At 51.2% G+C, this 22,228-nt stretch overlaps 1 protein-coding gene and 2 non-coding genes across 16 annotated transcripts; all 3 read left to right on the top strand.

Moving 5' to 3' along the window:
* The first annotated feature begins 2,400 nt into the window (after window positions 1–2,400).
* On the top strand, window positions 2,401–22,098 carry EIF4G1 (eukaryotic translation initiation factor 4 gamma 1). Of its 14 annotated transcripts, none has more exons than XM_025451429.3 (34): window positions 2,401–2,552; window positions 3,373–3,429; window positions 3,653–3,746; window positions 4,045–4,131; window positions 4,638–4,658; window positions 5,241–5,417; window positions 5,643–5,742; window positions 6,865–6,977; window positions 7,796–7,888; window positions 8,096–8,162; window positions 8,437–9,267; window positions 9,564–9,652; window positions 9,761–9,947; window positions 10,040–10,173; window positions 10,296–10,454; window positions 10,619–10,807; window positions 10,994–11,191; window positions 11,409–11,555; window positions 11,781–12,017; window positions 12,221–12,325; window positions 12,437–12,596; window positions 12,795–12,895; window positions 13,497–13,599; window positions 13,847–13,949; window positions 14,182–14,441; window positions 14,551–14,669; window positions 14,795–14,967; window positions 15,488–15,613; window positions 15,774–15,855; window positions 17,613–17,711; window positions 17,825–17,959; window positions 18,070–18,151; window positions 18,292–18,432; window positions 21,467–22,098. In XM_025451429.3, the coding sequence occupies exons 3-34, from the start codon at window positions 3,687–3,689 to the stop codon at window positions 21,649–21,651; spliced, it is 4,863 nt and encodes a 1,620-aa protein (XP_025307214.1). In that variant the 5' UTR covers window positions 2,401–2,552; window positions 3,373–3,429; window positions 3,653–3,686; the 3' UTR covers window positions 21,652–22,098. The 14 variants fall into 14 exon arrangements, with proteins under 14 accessions (XP_025307214.1, XP_025307220.1, XP_025307217.1 ...); XM_025451435.3 differs by having other exon boundaries at window positions 14,182–14,414; XM_025451432.3 differs by having other exon boundaries at window positions 10,622–10,807.
* On the top strand, window positions 9,338–9,408 carry LOC112662927 (small nucleolar RNA SNORD66). The gene has a single exon (XR_003138955.1). It is a non-coding gene; the product is annotated as a small nucleolar RNA SNORD66 (small nucleolar RNA).
* On the top strand, window positions 12,645–12,720 carry LOC112662926 (small nucleolar RNA SNORD66). Its single transcript, XR_003138954.1, has one exon. It is a non-coding gene; the product is annotated as a small nucleolar RNA SNORD66 (small nucleolar RNA).
* Window positions 22,099–22,228: the final 130 nt, after the last annotated feature.

The following is a 22,228-nucleotide window of genomic DNA, read 5'->3' on the forward strand; positions in this document are numbered from 1 at the left end:
AGGGGAAAAGGATAGAATATCGCTAAGGACGTACCAAAAGAAGGCAGGCGGTAAGGCTATTTATTTTCAGAAATCATGGATAGTTTGCTAAGTGTGCAAGGCCAGGAAAAAGTGTGGTAGGAGATATAGTAAAAGAGACACAGCCTCAGATCAGGTTTAGAAGAGCTTTGTTGAGAGGACTGGGTGGCTCAGTGGTTGAGTGTCTGCCTTTGGCTCAGGGTGTGATCCTGAGGTCCCAGGATTGAGTCCCACATCGGGCTCCCCGCATGGAGCCTGCTTTTCCCTCTGCCTGTGTCTCTGCCTCTCCCCACCCTGTGTCTCTCATGAATAAATAAATAAGATCTTTAAAAAAATAGAAGAGCTTTGTTCTAAGATATTGACAGTATCAGTGGAGACCACTGAATAAGAGCAGGGAAGTCACATCAGTTATCTGGGTAAGGAAGCTCACCATGGAGTCTGGGAGACCAGGCAAAGGAAACAGATACCTGAACTAGGGCATTAGAAATGGGGAAGGGCAGAAGAAAGATTTTTTTAAAGATAAAATAAAAAAAAAAAAAAGTAAAATCAATAGGACTTGAATTTGATGCAAATACCAAGAGGACCTAGTGACTGATTAGAGGTAGTACATGGATGGGAAGGAATGTAGGATGAATCCTAGGTTTTCAGGTTGGGCACTACTCATTAAAAAAGAATACAGGGGGATGCCTGGGTAGCTCAGTGGTTGAGCATCTGCCTTCGGCTCAGGGTGTGATCCTGGGGTCCTGGGATTGAGTCCCACATTGGGCCCCCTACAAGGAGCCTGATTCTCCCTCTATGTCTCTGCCTCTCTCTGTGAATCTCTGATAAATAAATAAATAAAATCTTAAAAAAGAATACATGGGCACTAACATGTACAAAGTTGCAGTGAAGGACCGTTGAGTAAGGAGAGATGACAGGTTCCTGTGTGGGCATACACAACTTGAGATGCCGGTGGGATGATCCGGTGGAGTGGTACCTTGTTGTAACTGGAGTTCGAGAGATAGGTTTCAGGTTAGGAACAGATTGGCAGGTGGGCAGTAATTGATTTTTATATATTAGCTTGCTTAGGGAGAAAGAAATGAGAAGAGTAGTCACAGAATGAAGAGTCAGAGAACGCTAGATCTGCATTTTCACTCACTATGATTCCTCCTGCATGAATTTATTTTGCTGTCCTTTGGAGCTCCAGGTCCTCATATACAGCGGTAAGAACAACACAATTTTTAAGAGATTTTATTTATTCACTCATGAGAGTGAATAATTCACTCATGCCTCTCTCTCTCTCTCTGTCTCTTGTGAATAAATAAGAGGCAGAGACACAGGCAGAGGGAGAAGCAGGCTCCCTGCAAGGAACCCGATGTGGGATTCGATCCCAGGACAGGAGGATCACCGCCTGAGCCAAAGGCAGACACTCAACCACTGAGCCACTCAGGTGCTCCAATGCAATCTGTTTTTATAGAAAATTGTGAAGATTGAGATCACATAGGTCATATATATTAATTGACCACATTATCATTGGTACAGAGAAAATGTTTTCTTCTGAGATTGTATGTGTGCACATACACACATGCACACCCACAGATCGTGCACAAGAGTGTCTTTGCCACGTATGTAAGCACATAGGCACCGTTTCGAGCCCTTTTCACATAAATTAACTCTAATCTTCACAATCCAATAGTGTGGATGTTATTGTGAGAGAAAGCACCGCGGTTAAAAGCTCGGACTTGAGCCAGGCTGCCTGGTTTCCAGCCTTCCCATTTTACAAGAATAGGTAATAGTAGGTAGTAAGTGACCTGGCCAGGAAGTAGGGTTTGGATTAAAACCTCGGATATCTGAGTACCTGGATTTGGCTCTAGGGCGATTCCTCCGGGTGCCAAAAGTCTTTTGGCTGCAGGGCAGGAATTTTGGGATTACTTCTTCCTTCGTTATTCTGAATTTTCCGTGACTGACTTCTGTCCCTCCCTGGGAGTGGCTGATCTCTGTAAAGCAAAAGATCGACTCTTAACTAGTTCCTTAAAATGTTTCAATCCTTTTTAGCCTCGCATTCAACTTAGTAAGTATTTCAATCGCTTTATTTTCAAAGGCTGCCCAGTGTGTACTTCTTTGCGCATTTGTATCGTGACTTATTTAGGCAGGACCGAGTAACAAATCTCGGCATTCTCAGCACGCCCTCCCTCCCCCGCCAGCACCTCGCCTGGTACTTAGCATGCACTCAATAAATGCCCGTTCAAAGAATGAATGAACTAAAAGAACCGCGGAATAGAGACGCAGAGGGGGGTCGGTCTGGAAGTTCCAAAGTTCGGGAGGGGACAAGGGGGCGGGCAGCGGCTGTCACGTGACGGGGCTGGGCGAGCGGGCCGTACTCCGCGGCGCCGGGCGCGGCTCCGCCCCCTGCGCCGGTCACGTGGGGGCGCCGGCTGCGCCTGCGGAGAAGCGGTGGCCGCCGAGCGGGATCTGTGCGGGGAGCCGGAAATGGTTGTGGACTACGTCTGTGCGGCTGCGTGGGGCTCGGCCGCGCGGACTGAAGGAGACTGAAGGTAAAGCCGCCATGTCCGGGCCCGACCCGGCCCCCCCACCCCCTCCCCCCGCATCCGCCGCCATCCGGGCCGGGACCGGCCACCCTGCGCCGCCGCCCCGGCGCCCTGGCCCCGCGGCCCAAGCCCGGGCCCCGGCCCGCCAGGGCCCGATCCCTGGCCCACGTGTGCCCGGCCTGGCCCGGCCTGGCTGCTGGGTGGGGGTGGGGGAGCGCGGGGCCGGAATGTGCGGTCCCCGCGGGCTGCTGGGGCGCCGGGTTCGCCGGCCGCGAGGTGCCACCCCGGCCTGACCCGAGGGGGCCCCGCGGGCGCAGGCACCGCGGCTCCCGGCCCACCGCCCCCTCCCCCCTTTGCGGCCCGGCCGCCGGGAAGTGACACGTTGTTCTTTGGCACTGGCCGGCGCTGCGCAGGGAGGGCGCAGGGGAGGGAGGCGGCAGCGGCGGGCAGGGAGGAGCCCCCGGCCCCGCCCGCCCTCCGGGCCGACCCTCGCTTGCTAGGAACCGGCTTCTCTTCGGCCGCCGCCCGCCTGGCCTTTTAGGGCCCGACTCCCGCCCTTCCTGGCCTCCAGTCCTGGGCGGCGGCAGGCCTCGCGACCGGCCCCGTGCGGGCGCCCCCGCGGCCACCCGCAGCAGGCGTGCCTTGTGTGCCCCCGGGCCTGGCCCCGAACCCGGTGTCCCCAGGTGGGGGGTGGGGACACCACGGCCGAAGCTGCTAGCTCCGTTTGTGATCCGGGAGCCTGGTGCCAGCGAGACCTGGAATTTCCGGTCTGGTTGGTCTTGGGCCCCGCGGAGCCAGGTTGATACCCCTCACCTCCCAACCCCAGGCCCTCGGATGCCCAGAACCTGTAGGCCGCACCGTGGACTTATTCTTAACCGAGGGGGTGAGTGAGGGGGCTGTTTGAGCAGACCAGGGGGGTGGTTGGAGGTGATGCGGGTTTGACAACGTGTTGGTGGGGACGTAAGCTGGATCTTTTCTGCTCCTTCACCCCGGTCGCACCTCCGAGACTCGGTGTGGGACCCAGCCCTTGGTTCAACCCTTCCCCCACTCCGCTTGCCTTCAGCTTGGGTCCCTTCCCCTTTCCGAGCTCCACTCTTTCCCAACAGGTGCTGGGGGGACCCTGATGTGGCACCAAATGAAATGAACAAAGCTCCACAGCCCACAGGCCCCCCACCTGCCCCATCCCCTGGACTCCCACAGGTAATTAGGGAGGAATTAGCAGAGACTGGGGTGGGGGTGGGGGAGATCAGGCAGCTGGTCAGGAACAGGTTCCAACCTCTGGATTTTCCCACCCCCATCTGTGTCAGGGCAAAGTGCAGCTTCCTGCTGCCAAATTGAGACAGGGCCCCTGGGCTGTTCCCAGGGGCTGTCATGGGGAAGAGGGGGCATGTGGACTGCTGAAGCTCTTGCCACAGGTCTGCTCCCCTTACTTTACCAGCTTAGGTTTCTGCCCCACCCGGGTTTCCCCTCTTGCTGAACTCTGGTCTCCCCCCTTCAGCCTGCGTTTCCCCCGGGGCAGACAGCACCGGTGGTGTTCAGTACGCCACAAGCGACACAAATGAACACGCCTTCTCAGCCCCGCCAGGTGAGGGGCTCTGGGGAGGGGAGTAGGGGGCCTGGGTGGGAGCCATGGAAAGGTTAGGCCAGTTCGGGCCGAGGATGGAAACTGTGGAGGCCCTGTACCTGCCCCAATTTCCTGACAGTTGCTCTGTGTTCTTTCATGCGGCTCTGCACTTTGTGCTGTTGATTACTTACGGTGGCTGGCCCCTTGGGGAGTATGTAGTCGGTGGGGGTGGCATTACTAGGGGTCCTGGTGCCTTGAGAATTGGGAGCAGCGCTTCGGGCCCTGCTGCCAACTCCTGTTCCTATTTCCTCCTTTTCCTGGGAGGTTGTGATTGCTCCGCTCCGCTCCCCTTCCCTTCTTTCTCTTTGGACTGTGGCGAGATAAACACTCCATCTGGTTCTTGCCTTTCTCTGTTCCCTAAATTCTTCCTCACTAAGTGGGGACATTCTTGTCCTACTTCCTTCATTGTTTTCTCTCTCATCACCTTGGGGATAATTCTCTTCTCTCCTGTCCCCATGTGCTCTCAGGGAGGATTCAGGTCTCTGCAGGTAATACCCCTTTGCTAATTCTGGACCCTCTCACGGTCTCACCCTTCACCTCTACCCTAGTCAAGGGCTAGACACAGGGACTGGGGGGTCTTCAGGGTGGGGACATGTTTGCTGTTAAGGTTCTCAGTCTGACACTGACTGATGCATGCTAGAGGCTAGATCTTGCAGATTGCAAATCTGGGAACTGGGAGACTGTTGCATGTTAGTGGTTAGCTCCTCTGTACCTTAGGGTGGAGCAATGCATGCTGGGGAGTATGTTGCTCAAAAGGGCTTTACTTGGGCATGATGCATCTGGGTGTTAGGAAGCCTTTGCAGAGGGGTAGCCTGGTAGAGGTGACATGAGTATTCACGGTAGTGAGGGAGTAAATATTCGTGGAGTGCAAAGCGCATACCTCAGTGTGGAGGGTATGTGTGAGTACAAGAGGCCACCTAACCATCAGTTTGGTTAAGTGGGTGAGGATTGGCCCCCGTGCTCCAAAGCCCCCAGTATTTTTCTCCAGACTAGAGACATGGCGGAGTGGCCATTTTGGATGTCCACTTCCTCCCTTTCCCAACGCCAACTGCCTTCCTCCCTCTTGACAGCACTTCTACCCTAGCCGGGCCCAGCCCCCGAGCAGTGCAGCCACCCGAGTGCAGAGTGCAGCCCCCGCCCGCCCTGGCCCAGCTGCCCATGTCTACCCTGCTGGATCCCAAGTAATGATGATCCCTTCCCAGATCTCCTACTCAGCCTCCCAAGGGGCCTACTACATCCCTGGACAGGTGAGGTTGGAGGCTTGGGGGCTGGAAGCCATGGAACCTTTAAACCTCAATCCTCCTCTCCCTTTACCCTGATCCTCCAGTCCCATCTCTTCTCCAGAGGTGGGACTTCTTCTGGTCATTGCCCACAGTTGGCTTGTCCTGTCTTGCTCTGCATTCTCTTTGGCCTGATAGGGTACTCATAGCTCCCTCAACTCCTCTCCCCTCCTCTTCCCCCTTCCCCACCAGGGGCGTTCCACATATGTTGTCCCGACACAGCAGTATCCTGTACAGCCAGGAGCCCCAGGCTTCTATCCGAGTGCAAGCCCTACAGAGTTTGGGACTTACGGTAAGCAGGGGAAGGAGTCAGGTGAGAGTGAGTCCCAGGGAGCACCTAAACTCACCTACAAATTCCTAGATCCTTCCTAGCCTTATTTCTTGATCTAAAAATGATAGGGTTAGTAGGTAGTAGAGATTGGTGCTTAATATATAACTGGTGTTGGGTGCGTAGGGGGGGTGGAGCAGGGAGCATTTTATCCTATTGATGAGAGTTGGAATTCCTTGCCATGCCAAAGAATATAGGATCAGATACAAGTTTGAGGGGCCTGTTAATAAACATTCCCAGTGACACTTGTTCCGTGGTTGGTGGGAGCCCATGTAACGTGAATTTGGGAAGTTTTTGTAGCTGTTTTTCATTTATATTCTAGGAAAGGATTAGTCTGTTCTTTATGGCAGTGGTTTCCAAAATTTTTTGATCATCTATCAGGAAAAATTTTGAGTATGTACCTCTAATACATGTATGTTTTTGTTTGTTTATACATATGCATCATTTAAACAACACACTTAATGTTCCTTGTCAAAAACAAGTGGAGATTATGGATGAGATTAAAGAACACATCCCATTTTGGAGACCATTGCTTTAAGGAATTAATTTTTCCACATCCTGGGCCTGGTTCATAATGTTACTCTTTGTTTCCTTGCCCCTTAGCAAAGGGCTGGAGACTGGAACTGGACTCAGGTTGAGTGGAACAGGGTTGGCAAATCTGTTTTTCTCATTCCCAGCCAAAGACCTGATTCTGTTTCAGGTTAAGTAGTTACTGCTCCCTCAGAATACATGTGTGTGTGTTGCTGGGGGTGGGGTGGGGGGCATACATAATACCTTCTAGGGTAGAAGAGAAACAGAAGTCCTGCTAGTGGTAGCTGGTATGTGGTGGAGAAGGAGTGCCTGCCTACAAGGTGTGTGTATGGCAGTGTCAGGAATTCTTGTAAACGCAGTTCAGACTGGTTCCCCAGCTTTGATAGACACCTAAATCCCTTGGGGAGGCGGGTGGGGCAGGGCAAGGGGCCGACTGTGGGTGATGAGAGGTTCTGAGATGGGAGGTGTGAGGTATTCAAGCAGGCATTTGTATATGGTTGGGCCCTGACGCTGCCACCATTCTTCATTTCTGTGTCTGTCCCCCTGCCCCTCAAGCTGGCGCCTACTACCCAGCCCAGGGTGTGCAGCAGTTTCCCACTGGTGTGGCCCCCGCCTCAGTTTTGATGAACCAGCCACCCCAGATTGCTCCCAAGAGGGAGCGGAAGACCGTGAGTAACAGCAAGGGGCTCTGGGACATCTGGGAAAGGGAGAATCAAGGTCAAGCGCATTGTGGGTCAGGGAGCAGAAAGTTGAGGAAGGAGAGCTTCAGCTGGGAGTGGTTAGAGAATGGAGGTTTGTGAAGCGCTCAGATTCTTTGTAAGGTACTAAGACTTCAGTGTAGAAGTAGCTCATGGGAAGACTGAGGAGGCTAGTGCTGCAGGAGTTCCTGAGAGACCCAGGTTCTGGGGGTCCATAAGATCTGTGCTTGGTTTTGGGTTTCTGGTGGCTTGTCTTGGAAATGGTTTGTTTTCTGTGGCCCCACCCCCCACCTCCCAGTCCTGGAAGCTCTTGAGGCCTCCGCCTCTGCTCAATCCTCAAGCCCTGGGCGTGGTGCCCAGAATAGGGTGCCAGGGCTGGGGAAGCCGCTGAGTCACCCTGGCTCCACCCACTGGATCTGGGCCCTGCCCCCAGAGATCAGGCCGACTAGCCACAAGTGAGCTGCTTGGGTGCTAGATGGGGGTCCTGGGCCCCATGGTGTGCAGCCAGTGACTTGGGGACTGCTGGTGGCGCAGGGCTGAGGGAGGGAGGGGCATTGTGATGTACAGGACTGCTCTGTGAGGTCAAGAGTCTCTTAGGGGTGGGGGCCAAGGTAGGGAGTACAAGATTAGCTAGATGGGTTAACAGTAGAACTCATGGGGTTTCTGGCACCCACCCACCTGCTACCCAGTGGGGGGTGGGGGGTTGGCCTAGAGTCTTAGGAGTGGGGCAGGGTGGAGAGGTGGGCTCCTCCTGGTTTTCCACTCATCCCGGAGCTTTCTTTCCCCAGATCCGAATTCGAGATCCAAACCAAGGAGGGAAGGATATCACGGAGGAGATCATGTCTGGGGCCCGCACCGCCTCCACACCCACCCCTCCCCAGGTATTGTCTGATCTTTGAGCGAGGCTCTTGCCTAGGATGGCTGTTCTGACCTGAGTTCCCACGTTCTTTGATCTTCTCTTTCAATGAAAGGATTTATTTCCCTGTTTTCCGTGGATTTTTAGGCAGAGTGAAAGTAGAAATGGCTCTAATAGAGAAGGGTTGTGGGCCTCTTCAGGGCAAACTTTGGTAACCCTTTGTGTCCTGCAGACGGGAGGTGGTCTGGAGCCTCAAGCTAATGGGGAGACACCCCAGGTTGCTGTTGTTGTCCGGCCAGGTAGGTAAGCAGGTGGGGCAGAGCTTTTATGGGGAAAAGGAGTGTGACTATTTCAAATGCTAAGGAGGTAGAGTAACTTGACCTGGGTGCCAGAGAAGAATGACTTGGGTTTTAGGTAGTGGGATTTTGCAAGTGGGCCAGATTTGGGGTGAGAAGGGGAAAGGCCTTAGGTAGGAGAATGTTGCAGGGGTATTAGGCTGGGAATGTCTTGGCTGGCAGGAGGAGGAAAAAAGTAGTGACCTGCCTTTAATGATTTGTCTTTCCTGTGGTGTAGATGACCGGTCCCAGGGAGCAATCATTGGGAGCCGGCCGGGGTTGCCTGGCCCAGAACACAGCCCTTCAGAATCCCAGCCTTCATCACCTTGTCCGACCCCATCACCACCCCCAATCTTGGAACCGGGGTCTGAGCCTAATCTCGCAGTCCTCTCCATTCCTGGGGACACTGTGACAACGGGGATGATCCAAATGTCTGTAGAAGAATCCACCCTCATGCCCCGTGAAACTGGGGAGCCATATTGCCTCTCTCCAGAACCCACTCCCCTCGCTGAACCCATACTGGAAGTAGAAGTGACACTTAGCAAACCGATTCCAGAATCTGAGTTCTCTTCCAGTCCTCTCCAGGTTCCCACTCCCTCTGCATCTCACAAAGAGGAAATTCTTCCTGAACCTAATGGCATGGTCCCATCTGAGGATCTGGAACCAGAGGTGGAGTCGAGCCCAGAGCTTGCTCCTCTCCCTCCCCCAGCTTGTCCTTCCGAATCCCCCACGCCCATTGCTCCAACTGCCCAACCTGAGGAACTGCTCAACGGAGCCCCCTCGCCACCAGCTGTGGACTTAAGCCCAGTCAGTGAGCCAAAGGAGCAGGCCAAGGAGGTTACAGCATCAGTGGCTCCCCCCACCGTCCTCTCTGCCACTCCAGCTATGGCTCCTCCAGCTACTTCCCCAGCTCAGGAGGAGGAAATGGAGGAAGAGGAAGAAGAGGAGGAAGAAGGAGAAGCTGGAGATGCTGAGGCTCAGAAGGGAGGAGAGGAACTTCTCCCCCCAGAGAGCACCCCTGTTGCAGCCCACCTGTCTCAGAATTTAGAGGCAGCAGCTACCACCCAAGGTAAGGTGTGGCTGGATGGTGCAAGTGGGTTGGGCTGAAAGGTGTTTTTTGTTTTTTGTTTTTTCTTTCTTTTCATTGATGATCTCTCAATTGTGTGGCACTGTGTCTGGGTCATAGAAACCCTTTGATGAACCTAAGAGATAAAATTCCAAGATTAAGGGATTTTAATAGTCTGGGGTGGGTATGATGGAAAGATGAAATACTGTGGAGTAGCTGCTGCTTTTTATTTCCCCAGGGAGTAGGGGTACTCCATAAATTATTCCCACTTTTTTTCTTTTTTTTAACCTCCCAAATAGTGGCGGTGTCTGTGCCAAAGAAGAGACGGAAAATTAAGGAGCTCAATAAGAAGGAGGCTGTGGGAGACCTTCTAGATGCCTTCAAGGAGGTAAAGGAGCAGAAAGTAATGGAGGGGAGAGGACAGAGTTTGGGTATGAACACTAGTCATACTGCAACCAAAATGAAATATCCTACGTGTCCTACGTGTGACCTACAGGTGAGCCCAGGAGTACCAGAAGTGGAAAATCAGCCTCCTGTTGGCACCAGTCCTGGCCCGGAGCCTGAGGGCAGCAGTGGACCGCCGAGGCCTGAGGAAGCAGACGAGACCTGGGATTCAAAGGAAGACAAAATTCACAATGCTGAGAACATCCAGCCCGGGGAACAGAAGTATGAGTATAAGTCAGGTATGCTGAAGGAAGGGCTGAGCAGGGTTGGGTATTCTTGCCAGGGCCCCGGGAGACAAAGGTATGATTCGCTCATCTCGTCTTCCTCGTAGATCAGTGGAAGCCTCTAAACCTTGAGGAGAAAAAGCGTTATGACCGTGAGTTCCTGCTTGGCTTTCAGTTCATCTTTGCCAGTATGCAGAAGCCGGAGGGATTGCCCCATATCAGTGATGTGGTGTTGGATAAGGTTGGTAGGCTTGAGGGGGAGGAGTCATTTGGGGCTGGCTGGCTAGGGGAGGAGCCTGAGGTCCTGAAAGAGTAGTCAAGAGCCCTAGTCTGTTTCTCATGCCTTCCCTGTCTTCTTTGCAGGCCAATAAAACACCACTGCGGCCACTGGATCCCACGAAACTTCAAGGCATAAATTGTGGTCCAGACTTCATCCCTTCCTTTGCCAACGTTGGCCGACCAGCCCTTAGCAACCGTGGGCCCCCAAGGGGTGGGCCAGGTGGGGAGCTGCCCCGAGGGCCGGTGAGTGGGACTGGTGAGAGGGGCGGATGGTCAAGGGTAGTTGGGGGATGGCTCCTTTGTCTTTTGGGGAGAAGGAGGATATTTGCCTTAGTGATGTGTGGTGGCGGTGTCACAGATTGTGCTGACTAGCTCTGTGTCTTCACTCGTCCTCACTCCTTGCTTAGCAGGCTGGTCTGGGACCCCGGCGCTCTCAGCAAGGCCCCCGAAAGGAACCCCGCAAGATCATTGCCACAGTGTTAATGACTGAAGATATAAAGTTGAACAAAGCAGAGAAAGCCTGGAAGCCCAGCAGCAAGCGGACAGCCGCTGATAAGGATCGAGGGGAAGAGGATGCTGATGGCAGCAAAACCCAGGTAATGATCAGTGTTGTTTTTGCTCTCCATGTCTTCTCTTCAAAGTCTGTCCTCTGAGCCAATTTTGTCCTCTTCATTTCTGTCTTCCTTATCACCAGTATCTGAGTCCTTACCATTCTCTCATCCCTCCCAGCGACCTCTTCTGAGAACCTCACTGGATTGTGTCTTCTCTGTTCCCTCTACCAGGACCTGTTCCGCAGGGTGCGCTCCATCCTGAATAAGCTGACACCCCAGATGTTCCAGCAGCTGATGAAGCAGGTGACGCAGCTGGCCATTGACACCGAGGAACGCCTCAAAGGGGTCATTGACCTCATCTTCGAGAAGGCCATTTCAGAGCCCAACTTCTCTGTGGCCTATGCCAACATGTGCCGCTGCCTCATGGCGGTTAGTTTCCATTGTTACTAAACATTGTGGTCTAGTTTCCTACTTCTCTTCCTAAGACTCCTTGAGTCCAGCTTCTTGGTTCTCTTCCAGCCTGCGCTGTTAATGGCAGCCAGGCGGTGGCAGAGTGGGAGCTGAGGATCTTCCTGGGTTAGATAGCTAAAGACTTTTGGAGGGCCTACCTGCTCAGGACTAACGTGATACTCTCTTTGACATACAGCTGAAAGTGCCCACTACAGAAAAGCCAACGGTGACTGTGAACTTCCGAAAACTGTTGTTGAATCGATGTCAGAAAGAGTTTGAAAAAGACAAAGATGATGATGAGGTTTTTGAGAAGAAGCAAAAAGAGATGGATGAAGCTGCCACGGTGAGAGAAAACCCACCAACCCCACAGTCCACCCAGATGCTACTTTGCTATAGAATAGGGGGTGGGGAAGTAAATGGAAGTTGGGGGTGATGGTGTTTTGGGGATTTTCTCTGCCTTAAGACAGGAATACTTGCTGCTGGGGTTAGGAATCTAGATAGTGGAGAGAAGGATTTTAGCCCAGTGGCTAGGTACCTTTTTGATGGATTTTTGTCCTATAACTGTCAGGCAGAGGAACGAGGACGCTTGAAGGAAGAGTTGGAAGAGGCTCGAGACATAGCCCGGCGGCGCTCTTTAGGGAATATCAAGTTTATTGGGGAGTTGTTTAAGTTGAAGATGTTAACAGAGGCTATAATGCATGACTGTGTGGTTAAACTACTTAAGAATCATGATGAAGAGTCCCTTGAATGCCTTTGTCGTCTGCTCACTACCATTGGCAAAGATCTGGACTTTGAAAAAGCCAAGGTGAGGGTCTTGGGTTGGGGAATGGGACAGGCTGAAGTGCCAAGTGCCTGGGGCTTGCTGTCCACTGACAGACTCCTTGTTGGGCTGCCGGGTGTGAGTCATCGAGCTACAGTGATGGACCTGAGGGTCTAAAGAGGGGCCGGGCCTACAGTTGAAGGTAAGGTGTCACAAGCTCCTGACCTGATCCTTTTGCTTCTTCCTAGCCCCGAATGGATCAGTATTTCAACCAGATGGAAAAAATCATTAAGGAAAAGAAGACTTCATCCCGAATCCGCTTTATGCTGCAAGACGTGCTGGATCTGCGACGGGTGTGTGTCCTCTCCTTCTCACTGCTGGTCTGCTGCCTGTATGCGTATCCAACATTGCTTGGTCTGGCCCTCTGATATGATTATCTTGTGACTGGCATTCTGTCCCCACAGAGCAATTGGGTGCCACGCCGTGGGGACCAGGGTCCCAAGACCATTGACCAGATCCACAAGGAGGCTGAGATGGAGGAGCACTGGGAGCACGTAAAAGTGCAGCAGCTAATGGCCAAGGGCAGTGACAAGCGTCGGGGTGGCCCTCCAGGCCCACCCATTAGTGAGTTTGGGACTCCGGTTACGAGGGGGCAGAGTGAGGGGTTAAACTTTCCACTGATGACTTCTTGTTAGTGCCACGTGTCTGGGCCACTGAGACCACATGATGGAACTGAGGATCTGAGGAAGGGGGTCTGGGGGTAGCCCCAGGTGATCGGGGGGCTAGGAGTTACTCATTATTGTAATATACTCTTTGTCCCAGGTCGTGGCCTCCCACTTGTGGATGATGGTGGCTGGAACACAGTCCCCATCAGCAAGGGCAGCCGCCCTATCGACACCTCACGACTCACCAAGATCACGAAGGTAGGGGGGCGTATTGGAGGGTGTCACTACCTAGTGGTAGTGGTCATTGGAGGGAAAAGAGGGATCAGTTGGCATTGAACATAGATTTGGATCTTCATCTCCTTACTTCTGAGGTTGAAAAGGTGATGGCTTTCCTCTTGGACTAACTGGTTAGACTCCTAGAGACAGGACTGCCAGCTCAAGAAGATGTATTCACATCTGTCTGGGCCAGCAAACTCGCACAGCAGATCTGTCCCATTCCTTCTCTACATTCCACAGCTAAGAAGCGGCTTTTACAGTTTTAACAGTTGAAAAAAATAAAATGGATGATTTGAGTAATGAAATTACTCAAAATGTAAATTTCAGCATGCATAATTTTATTAGAAAACATGACCAAATTCATTCCCCTTAAGTATTGCGAGTGACTGTTTTTGTGCTACAGTGGCCATGTGGAATGGTTGAAATAGAAACTATATGATATGCAAAGCCTTAAGTATTTACTATTTGGCCTTTTAGAGGAAAAGTTTGCCTGGCTCCTGGTCTATGCCATTTGCTACTGTGTAGCTATGGGCTTTGGCCAGATCAGACTGATGCTCCACTCCACTCCCGTTTCCTTCCACAGCCTGGCTCCATTGATTCTAACAACCAGCTCTTTGCACCTGGAGGGCGATTGAGCTGGGGCAAGGGCAGCAGTGGAGGCTCAGGAGCCAAGCCCTCTGATGCAGGTACTTGAGGCCATCGTAAGGAGCTGGGGGCCTAGGAATCCTCTTATTTGAGGGCAGAGCCTTATTTGTAGGAGAGGCTTTTGTATAAAGTGGTTGGGTAATAACAGGAGGCTTATGCTTGGGACGAGGGGGACTGAATGAACTGTGTTCATGTTGGGAGTAGGACCAAGTGTCCTAAACTGGCGAGTAGGAGATGGAATGGAAGAAAGTAGGAAGAGATTTTGATGTGGGCTTTCTGCCTCCCCAGCATCAGAAGCTGCTCGTCCAGCTACTAGTACCTTGAACCGCTTCTCAGCCCTTCAACAAGCAGTACCTACAGAAAGCACAGACAGCAGACGTGTGGTACAGAGGTGAGGCTTCCCCTGCGAGTGTCTTTGTTTTTCACGTGGGGAGTACTGGGATTGGGCTTTGGTGGTTGCCATAGGAATCCTCACATCTGTAATGCTCATAGTCCATGGCTAGATGGGGGCACATTCCAGATTCCAGGAACTATGCCTGATGATTGCTGAGCTTGTTGGAAAGTTCTACAGGAGAGTGCCTAGGCAGTACAGGTGAGAGGTGACATGCCTGTTTTTTCTCCAGGAGTAGTTTGAGTCGGGAAAGAGGTGAGAAAGCTGGGGACCGGGGAGACCGCCTAGAGCGGAGTGAACGGGGAGGTGACCGTGGGGACCGCCTCGATCGCTCTCGGACACCTGCCACCAAGCGGAGCTTCAGCAAGGAAGTGGAGGAGCGAAGTAGAGAGCGGCCCTCCCAGCCTGAGGGACTGCGCAAGGCAGCTAGCCTCACAGAGGATCGGGACCGTGGGCGGGATGCCGGTAAGGGACCGGGAGAGGAAGGGAAAGGTAAGGTGTGGGTTTGGGACTAGCCAGCCTCCAGTCTTCAGAGCTCCAGGTCTTTCTTGCTAGGAAAATTGGAACTGAAGAGTCTCTGATCTGTTTCTCCCCCCTTCAGTGAAGCGAGAAGCCACCCTGCCCCCAGTGAGTCCCCCGAAAGCTGCGCTTTCTGAGGAAGAGCTGGAGAAGAAATCCAAGGCCATCATTGAGGAATATCTCCATCTCAATGATATGAAGGTAGGCAGTGGGAGGTGTCTCAGTGACAGCAGGGTGGCCAGGGAGGGACATGTGCTGACATGCATGGAGTGTGGGGTTAGGACCAGACAGTGACTGCCCTCTCCCTCCTGCCCACACTCCTGCAGGAGGCAGTGCAGTGTGTACAGGAGCTGGCCTCACCCTCCCTGCTCTTCATCTTTGTGCGACATGGCATTGAGTCAACACTGGAGCGCAGCACCATTGCTCGTGAGCATATGGGGCGGCTGCTGCACCAGCTGCTCTCTGCTGGGCACCTCTCCACTGCTCAGTACTACCAAGGGTATGTCTTCTGAGGGCCTTCTACTTTTACATCCCACAGACTTCCTTTCTTTGTGTAGGATCTGTGGAACCTTGGATGAGAGTATAGCCATCCCGGTTAGCATTACTTTTGGCAGGGGTAGAGTGTACCATGTAAGGACAAAAGTGTGGCCTTGGCTTGAGATAATTGCCCCATGTCTAGGAAGTGTTCTTGAGGGTCTCCACAGTGGATCCTTTAACAATGTCATCTTGCCCCAGAGGGATGGTGGGGGTCCAGCTTACCTTTCCTAGAATGTATGATTTCTTTCTCCTTAAAAGATTTATTTTTATTTGAGAGGGAGGGAGGGCAGGCAGGCAAGTGGAAGGAGGGGTAGAAGGGGAGAGAAACCTCAAGCAGACTCCCCACTGAGCATGGAGCTAGACAGGGCTCAATCCCAGGACCCCAAGATCATGACCTGAGCTGATTACCGAGAATCAGATATTCTGCTGACTGAGCTACCCAGGTGCCCCTAGAATGCCCTGACTTTGAATTCCATTTGCAGGCTGTATGAAATCTTAGAATTGGCTGAAGACATGGAAATTGACATCCCCCACGTGTGGCTCTACCTAGCAGAACTCATAACGCCCATTCTGCAGGAAGGTGGGGTACCTATGGGGGAGCTGTTCAGGTAAGCCCCCTTTGGGGATTCAGGGGAGGTAAAGACAAGAAGAAAGCTGGGGAGGGGGAGTACATATGGCAGGTTCAATGCCTGGATTTGGGGAGGGATGGGGCAGTGTACTGACTGAGTGAGCCATTAACACTCTGTAATTTCCTTTTTTTCTCTATAGGGAGATTACAAAACCTCTGAGACCCCTGGGCAAAGCTGCTTCTCTGTTGCTGGAGATCCTGGGGCTCCTATGCAAAAGTATGGTAAGTAAGAGCCTTTTGGGGGTGATGTGTAGAGACTTCTCTTCCGACCATGCTCTTTTGGCCAGTTGCTGTGACCCTGATGGCTCATGGTCCTTTGGTGGGATGGGGTTAATGGCGAGGGTGGTGCTGTGTTGGTACCTGAGAAAGGAAATGTCGAGGCTGGCGCTGGCACTCTCAGACCAGTTCCTGTCATGAGTTCTGGCTAAGACTGGAGGACAGTGACAGTCTGAGACCCTAAGCCCTTGATTGATTCTTTGATTCAATCAATCATTCATTCAACTAACATTTTTTTTTAAACATGTACCAACCACATAGTAGGCACTGGGGATAGCACATTGAATAAAACACAGTTAGGAAACTGGCTGGAAGAGAAAAGTAAGAAATGACAGCTTAATAAAAACAGTGTGAAGCAAAGCGTGAAATAAAATAGTAGAAATGGAGTGCCTTGAGTACTGTGAGGTTGCAAAGGAGTTTCTCTTTGGTAATAATGTTCATGACAAAGCTTCCCAGAAAGTTGCTGAAACTGCTTTGTAAAAGTTAAGTGGTATCTAGCAAATGTCATAGCAGAGAGACCGGAAAGGCCAGTGGGCGGGGCACTCTGTGGCAGTGAGAGCTGGGAAGAGCACTTTATAGAGTATAGTAGCTGCCCCCAGGATCTGGGCCCTGGACAATGAGTGGAAAAGAATTGCTATTTCAGTGTTCTGTTAATCCTTTTAGGTAGAAACCTGTGTTAGGATAGTCTGTATTTGAAAAAAGAGAGAGGCATGTTGAACTAGTGTGTATTTCATTGAATCTGTGGTACAGCAGGTTGTGGGATATGTTATTGCTACCCTGTTAGTAAAGAAAAGACATGATCATTTGCTTAAATGTAATATATCAACTGTGAGAGGACTTCGTTTTAGTGGCCTCAGAATGAGCATTTTTAAAATTTGTGAAGTATGGTAGTCTTATTAAGGATTAATGTCATTCTGAATATTTGTTATTATACACATAGAACTTTAAGATTTTATTTATTTGGTAGATCTAGAGAGGCAGAGGCAGAAGCTCCTGAGCAGGGAGCCCGATGGCAGGACTTGTTCCTAGGACCCTGAGATCATGATGAGCTGAGCCTAGGGCGGACACTTAACTGACTGAGCCACCCAGGCACCCCTGAATATCTGTTATTATAGAGTAATGCCTCTGGAATCTCTTGTCCCTTCACAGAAAATGGGCTCAGACTGTTTGTGAGGATTTCTGATTTGCCTTGGGGTTGTGTGGGGGGATTTATCTGCTGCTTAAATTTTTTGGACTTGGTAACCAAAAAGGCTTATTATTTGTGAGATGTCCTGTCTCATGAACATTTGTTATAGCTTGGAATAATGAAAAACTAAGCTATTCTAGAAAAAGAAGTGTAGAGGAGTGTGGAAGGCTTAAGTTGAGGTATTTGGATTTGGTGTTTTACCTTTCTCAGTAAAGGTAATCCTGTGAAAGCTAATTGACCTCTTCTCTAGAGGCTCTTAGGCTATTCCTCCTTGCCCTTGCCATTTCCTAGCACTGTGGTAGGTGATTTCTTGTGTCTTTGAGTGATTATTGGCTGATATCTGTATCTGGTACTAGCCTGTAGGCATGGATAGATGGTGTCTTTTCGGTACTTCTGTAACATCCTGAAGCCCCTAGTGGGCACATAGTGACCTTGTAGTAAATATTTGTTGGGTGACATTTGCAGAGCTAGGTCTTGGAGGGAGAGAAGGTTGCTAAATTGTTCTTGTATTTTCTAGGGTCCCAAAAAGGTGGGGATGATGTGGCGAGAGGCTGGACTCAGCTGGAAGGAATTCCTACCTGAAGGCCAGGATGTCAGTGCATTCGTCGCTGATCAGGTTTGCGGCTAGAGTTAGATTAATTCTAGCATTTGGGACTGGCCATTCTTCTTCCTCTTGCTTCAGCACACTTACGTGGTACACTTAACCTCCTGACTGTGGGTCTTATTTAGAAGGTGGAGTATACCTTGGGTGAGGAGTCAGAAGCCCCTGGCCAAAGGATGCTCTCCTCCGAGGAGCTGAACAGACAGTTGGAGAAGCTGCTGAAGGAGGGCAGCAGTAACCAGCGGGTGTTTGACTGGATAGAGGTATGTTTCTCCTGGGTATTGGGAGAGACGAATAAAGGAGAGGCAGTTCTTGGTGTGCGGGTAGGGGCATAGTTCTGAACTCTAGGGCCATTTGTTTCTCTTCTGCACAGGCCAACCTGAGTGAGCAGCAGGTAGCATCCAACACACTAGTTCGAGCCCTCATGACAACTGTCTGCTATTCTGCAATTATCTGTAAGAGGAGCCAGGGAGATGGTGGGGCAAGGGTGGGCCCAGTGGACAAATGGAGGGAGGGAAGTTTTAGTCTTTGCCTCCTAGTTATGGACCAGGGTGAGGGTGCATTAGTCCACTTAACTCTGTCTTCCTCCCTGTAGTTGAGACGCCCCTCCGAGTGGATGTTGCGGTGCTGAAAGCTCGAGCGAAACTGCTACAGAAATACCTGTGTGATGAGCAGAAGGAGCTGCAGGCACTCTATGCCCTCCAGGCCCTTGTAGTGACCTTAGAACAGCCTGCCAGTAAGAATCAGGCTGCAGGGCGTGTGGGTGGTTGCATAGCCTGAGAGCAGGGGGCAGTTGTGGAAAAGGTCTCAACCCAAGAAAGGGGGGTGGTCCCCAGAGAGCAAAACATCCTGGTGGTTTATTTGCTTTCCCCTGCACTGTTTGTTTCCTTGCTTACAAGTGAAAGGAGTTAAGACTCAGCTTTGAAGGTTAATTGACTGCCCTTTTTGTGCCTAGCCAGCTATTAGATGCCTTGAGCATGGAGGTGAAAAGTGATACAGCCTTTTTTTTTTTTTTAAATTTCTGAGAGCGAGCAAGCCAGGGGAAGGGACAGAGGGAGAGGGAGAGGCAAGCTCCCTGCTGAGCAGGGAGGCCGGCACGGGGCTTGATCCCAGGACCCTGGGATCATGACTTAACTGAGGGCAGATGCTTAACCGACTGAGCCACCCAGGTGCCCTGCAATAATAATTTCTTTCTTTTTTTTAAAGTTATTTTTTGAGTTCTCTATTTTTAAGATTTTGTTCATTTATGAGAGACAGAGAGAGAGGCAGAGACACAGGCAGAGGGAGAAGCAGGCTCCATGCAGGGAGCCTGATGTGGGAATCAATCCCGGGTCCCCAGGATCAGGCCCTGGGCTGAAGGTGGCGCTAAACCGCTGAGCTACCCGGGCTGCCCGCAATAATGATTTCTAAGTACCGAATGCTCTTGCAGTCTGGCAGGGGGCTGAGAGGTTTTTCTTTCCTTCATTTAATTCTCACAACTGTTGTTTAAGGTAGATGCTGTTACCCCTTTTCCATATTGTGAGACTGAGGCTTAGTTAACATGCCTGAGATTATGCATTTGGCAAATAGGTATGTGCTAAGACACTGGGACATTGGCAGTGATTAAGTTGAACACAGGTCTTGTGTTGGCATGGAGTCTAACAACACAGTGGTGATGAGTGTTAGAACATGGGTCCTGTGGGGTGCTCTCTGGGGACACCTAGTGTAAGGGATAATGAGTGGGAATTGAAAATGGCAGCCAAATGACAAATGGGAGGGGGATACTTGAAGAAACTGTGTGTGTAAAGGAAGGCCCTGAGGCAGAAAGGACTTGACACAAGGTAAAAGAATTGCTCAGGGAGGCCAGTGTGGTTGAGCATAGCAGCCAGTTGTGTGTGAGGAAAGATGGGCCTGGAGAGATGGACATGGGGCCAGGTCATGCGGGGCTGTCTGAGCTGTGGGATGAGTTTTAGCCTTCAGCTTAAGGACAGGAGAAAGCTTTGTGGGATTTTAGTTTTTCGCTCATTCTGGCCATTTAGTAGGACGAGTGGTTTGAAATGGGATGAATGTAAACATGGTAAGAGCGGCAAATTAGAAGCGGGTTGTGTTGCTGGTGGCTCAAACTTGCTGGTAGCAGTGGAGCTAGGAAGGGTGTACTTACAGTTAAAATGTAACACTGGGGTCAGAGAAAGAGGTGATGAGAGAGGGATGACTTTCAGGATGCTTTTAGCAGGTGAGGTGATAGTGTGGTACCATTTACCCTATGGGGTTAGGAACACTGGATCAAGTCCAGTTTGGTCATACTGAGTTTTGTGGTCCCTGGTCCAGGTAATCAGAGATGTCAGGTGACAGCTGGGTATTGGAATTCATTTGGAAAGGAAGAGGTCAGGGTTGGCAGCTGATCTGTGAGAAGCTGGCACAGAGTAACACATGTGCAAGTTACCAGAGGATATAGATTGCCTGAGACAAAGTGATGAGATCCTAGGATAGAACATTGAGGGAAGTGAAGGACCCACAGGTAGGGATCAGAGGAAGACGGCGCTTTGAACAAAGGACAGTAATTTTAGGAGCGGGAAGTGGTCAATGATGGTAGATGCTGCTTGAGAGTTCATAGGAACAGACCTGAACATTTTAGGGCCTTTGGAGTGTAAACACACGGAGGCCACTCTGGTATAAATAGTATTTGGTAGAGCAGAGGGTAATCTGGATTGGAAAGGACTGAGTAATACTTGACTGAGACAGGAAGAAAGGAAAATAGCTAAGTGTAGACAAGGTCTTTGGATTTAGATAATCTTTTGTCCAAAGACAAAAATCTTTTGTTCGAGTGTAAGAGATAATGGTTGTAAAGGAGGCCCATTGTGTTTAGATGGGATAAACTTGGGCTTGAAAATATAGGGCAGACTGGATAATTGATTATGTAGGATCCCCAGGGTAGGTGTGCATGGGATTTGGAACACAAGTTTGGGATAAATGCTCTGCTGCTGTAGGGTGGGTCTGGAGAGCAGTGGTTGTGAATTTGAATGTGTGTACCCTGAGAAACATCCTGGCTTGCACTTTCTCATAGATGGCTGTCAGTGTTTCATCTAGGCCTAGATTCCAGAAATTATATTCACAACTTGGCGTCCCTTTGCTTTTGGAAAGATTATAAAAGTGTGGGCTTTGGGATAGGTTGTGTTCAGGGCTTATAGGACAAGTGCTTGGGAAGACTTAATTAGTAGCCAGGTTGGGGAGAAAGAGGGTCAGAGCAAGGGGTGCTGGAGTTGAGCCTAAAGAAATTCACTGGGAAGGTGACAAGAGAAAGGATGTTCCTGGGAAAGAATGCAGCACATTTAAGTGTCAAGGCCAGAGAGGGTATGTATGTTCAGGAGATGTGTGGAAAGTGAGAAGAAATTGGGATCCATAGTTTTCCAGGGTCTTTGATGGGGGCTGTTGAATGTTCCAGGATACAAACCCTTGACTTTGGTGAGTGATAGTTCTGGGACTTAACATCATTCCCAAAATGAGGAGTACCAATTCTTTGTATAGTTTTTCTTAATATATTGTGAGTGAAGCTGCTGAGGTGAATCTTGGACAGGTTTTAAGGTTTTGCTGTCACTTGTTACTATGCACTAGTCTCTTGGATCATGAAATTAACATCTTGTTCTAGAGACCCACCTAGTCACTCTGGAATGGTCAGACACAGATATCAGGATGGTGGGTCAGGCCCTTGTTCGAACAGTGGAGCCCAGGAGTGGAATGGGGTGGCTGTGGGCAGCACAACTCTTAACTGCTGTTTTCCTGCCTGCTTGCAGACCTGCTTCGGATGTTCTTTGATGCGCTGTATGACGAGGATGTGGTGAAAGAGGATGCCTTCTACAGCTGGGAGAGTAGCAAGGACCCTGCTGAGCAACAGGGCAAGGGCGTGGCCCTTAAATCTGTCACAGCCTTCTTCAAGTGGCTTCGTGAGGCGGAGGAGGAGGAGTCTGACCACAACTGAGGGCGGGTGGGGCCGGGGACTTGGAGCCCCATGGACACTCGGATGGCCCGGCCAGCCGCCCGGACTGCAGGGGGGGCGGCAGCAGCGGCGGCGGTGGCAGTGGGTGCCTGTAGTGCGATGTGTCTGAGCTAATAAAATGGCTGAAGAGGCAGGATGGCGTGGGGCTGCCTGGGGCCCCCCCTCCAGGATGCTGCCAGGTGTCCCTCACCTCCCCCTGGGGCACAGAGATATATTATATATAAAGTCTTGAAATTTGGTGTGTCTTGGGGGGGGGGGCACCACCGCCTGCCCCTGGGGTCCTTTTTTATTTTCTGAAAATCACTCATGGGACTGCCGTCCTCGCTGCTGGGGGCATATGCCCCAGCCCCTGCACCACCCCTGCTGCTGCCTGGGCAGGGGGAAGGGGGGGGCACGGTGCCTGTAATTATTAAACATGAATTCAATTAAGCTCACTGCCTCTCTGCTTTATGGCCTGCTCCCTCTGGAGAAGGGGTATGGATAGGTGGGCAGCCTCCTTTCCAGAGCTGGCACTGTAGCACTGTTCCTGTAACCTGGCACCCCTCTTGCCTCTTCCCCT

This window comes from Canis lupus, chromosome 34 (assembly GCF_003254725.2).
Source record: "Canis lupus dingo isolate Sandy chromosome 34, ASM325472v2, whole genome shotgun sequence".
NCBI classification, from domain to species: domain Eukaryota; kingdom Metazoa; phylum Chordata; class Mammalia; order Carnivora; family Canidae; genus Canis; species Canis lupus.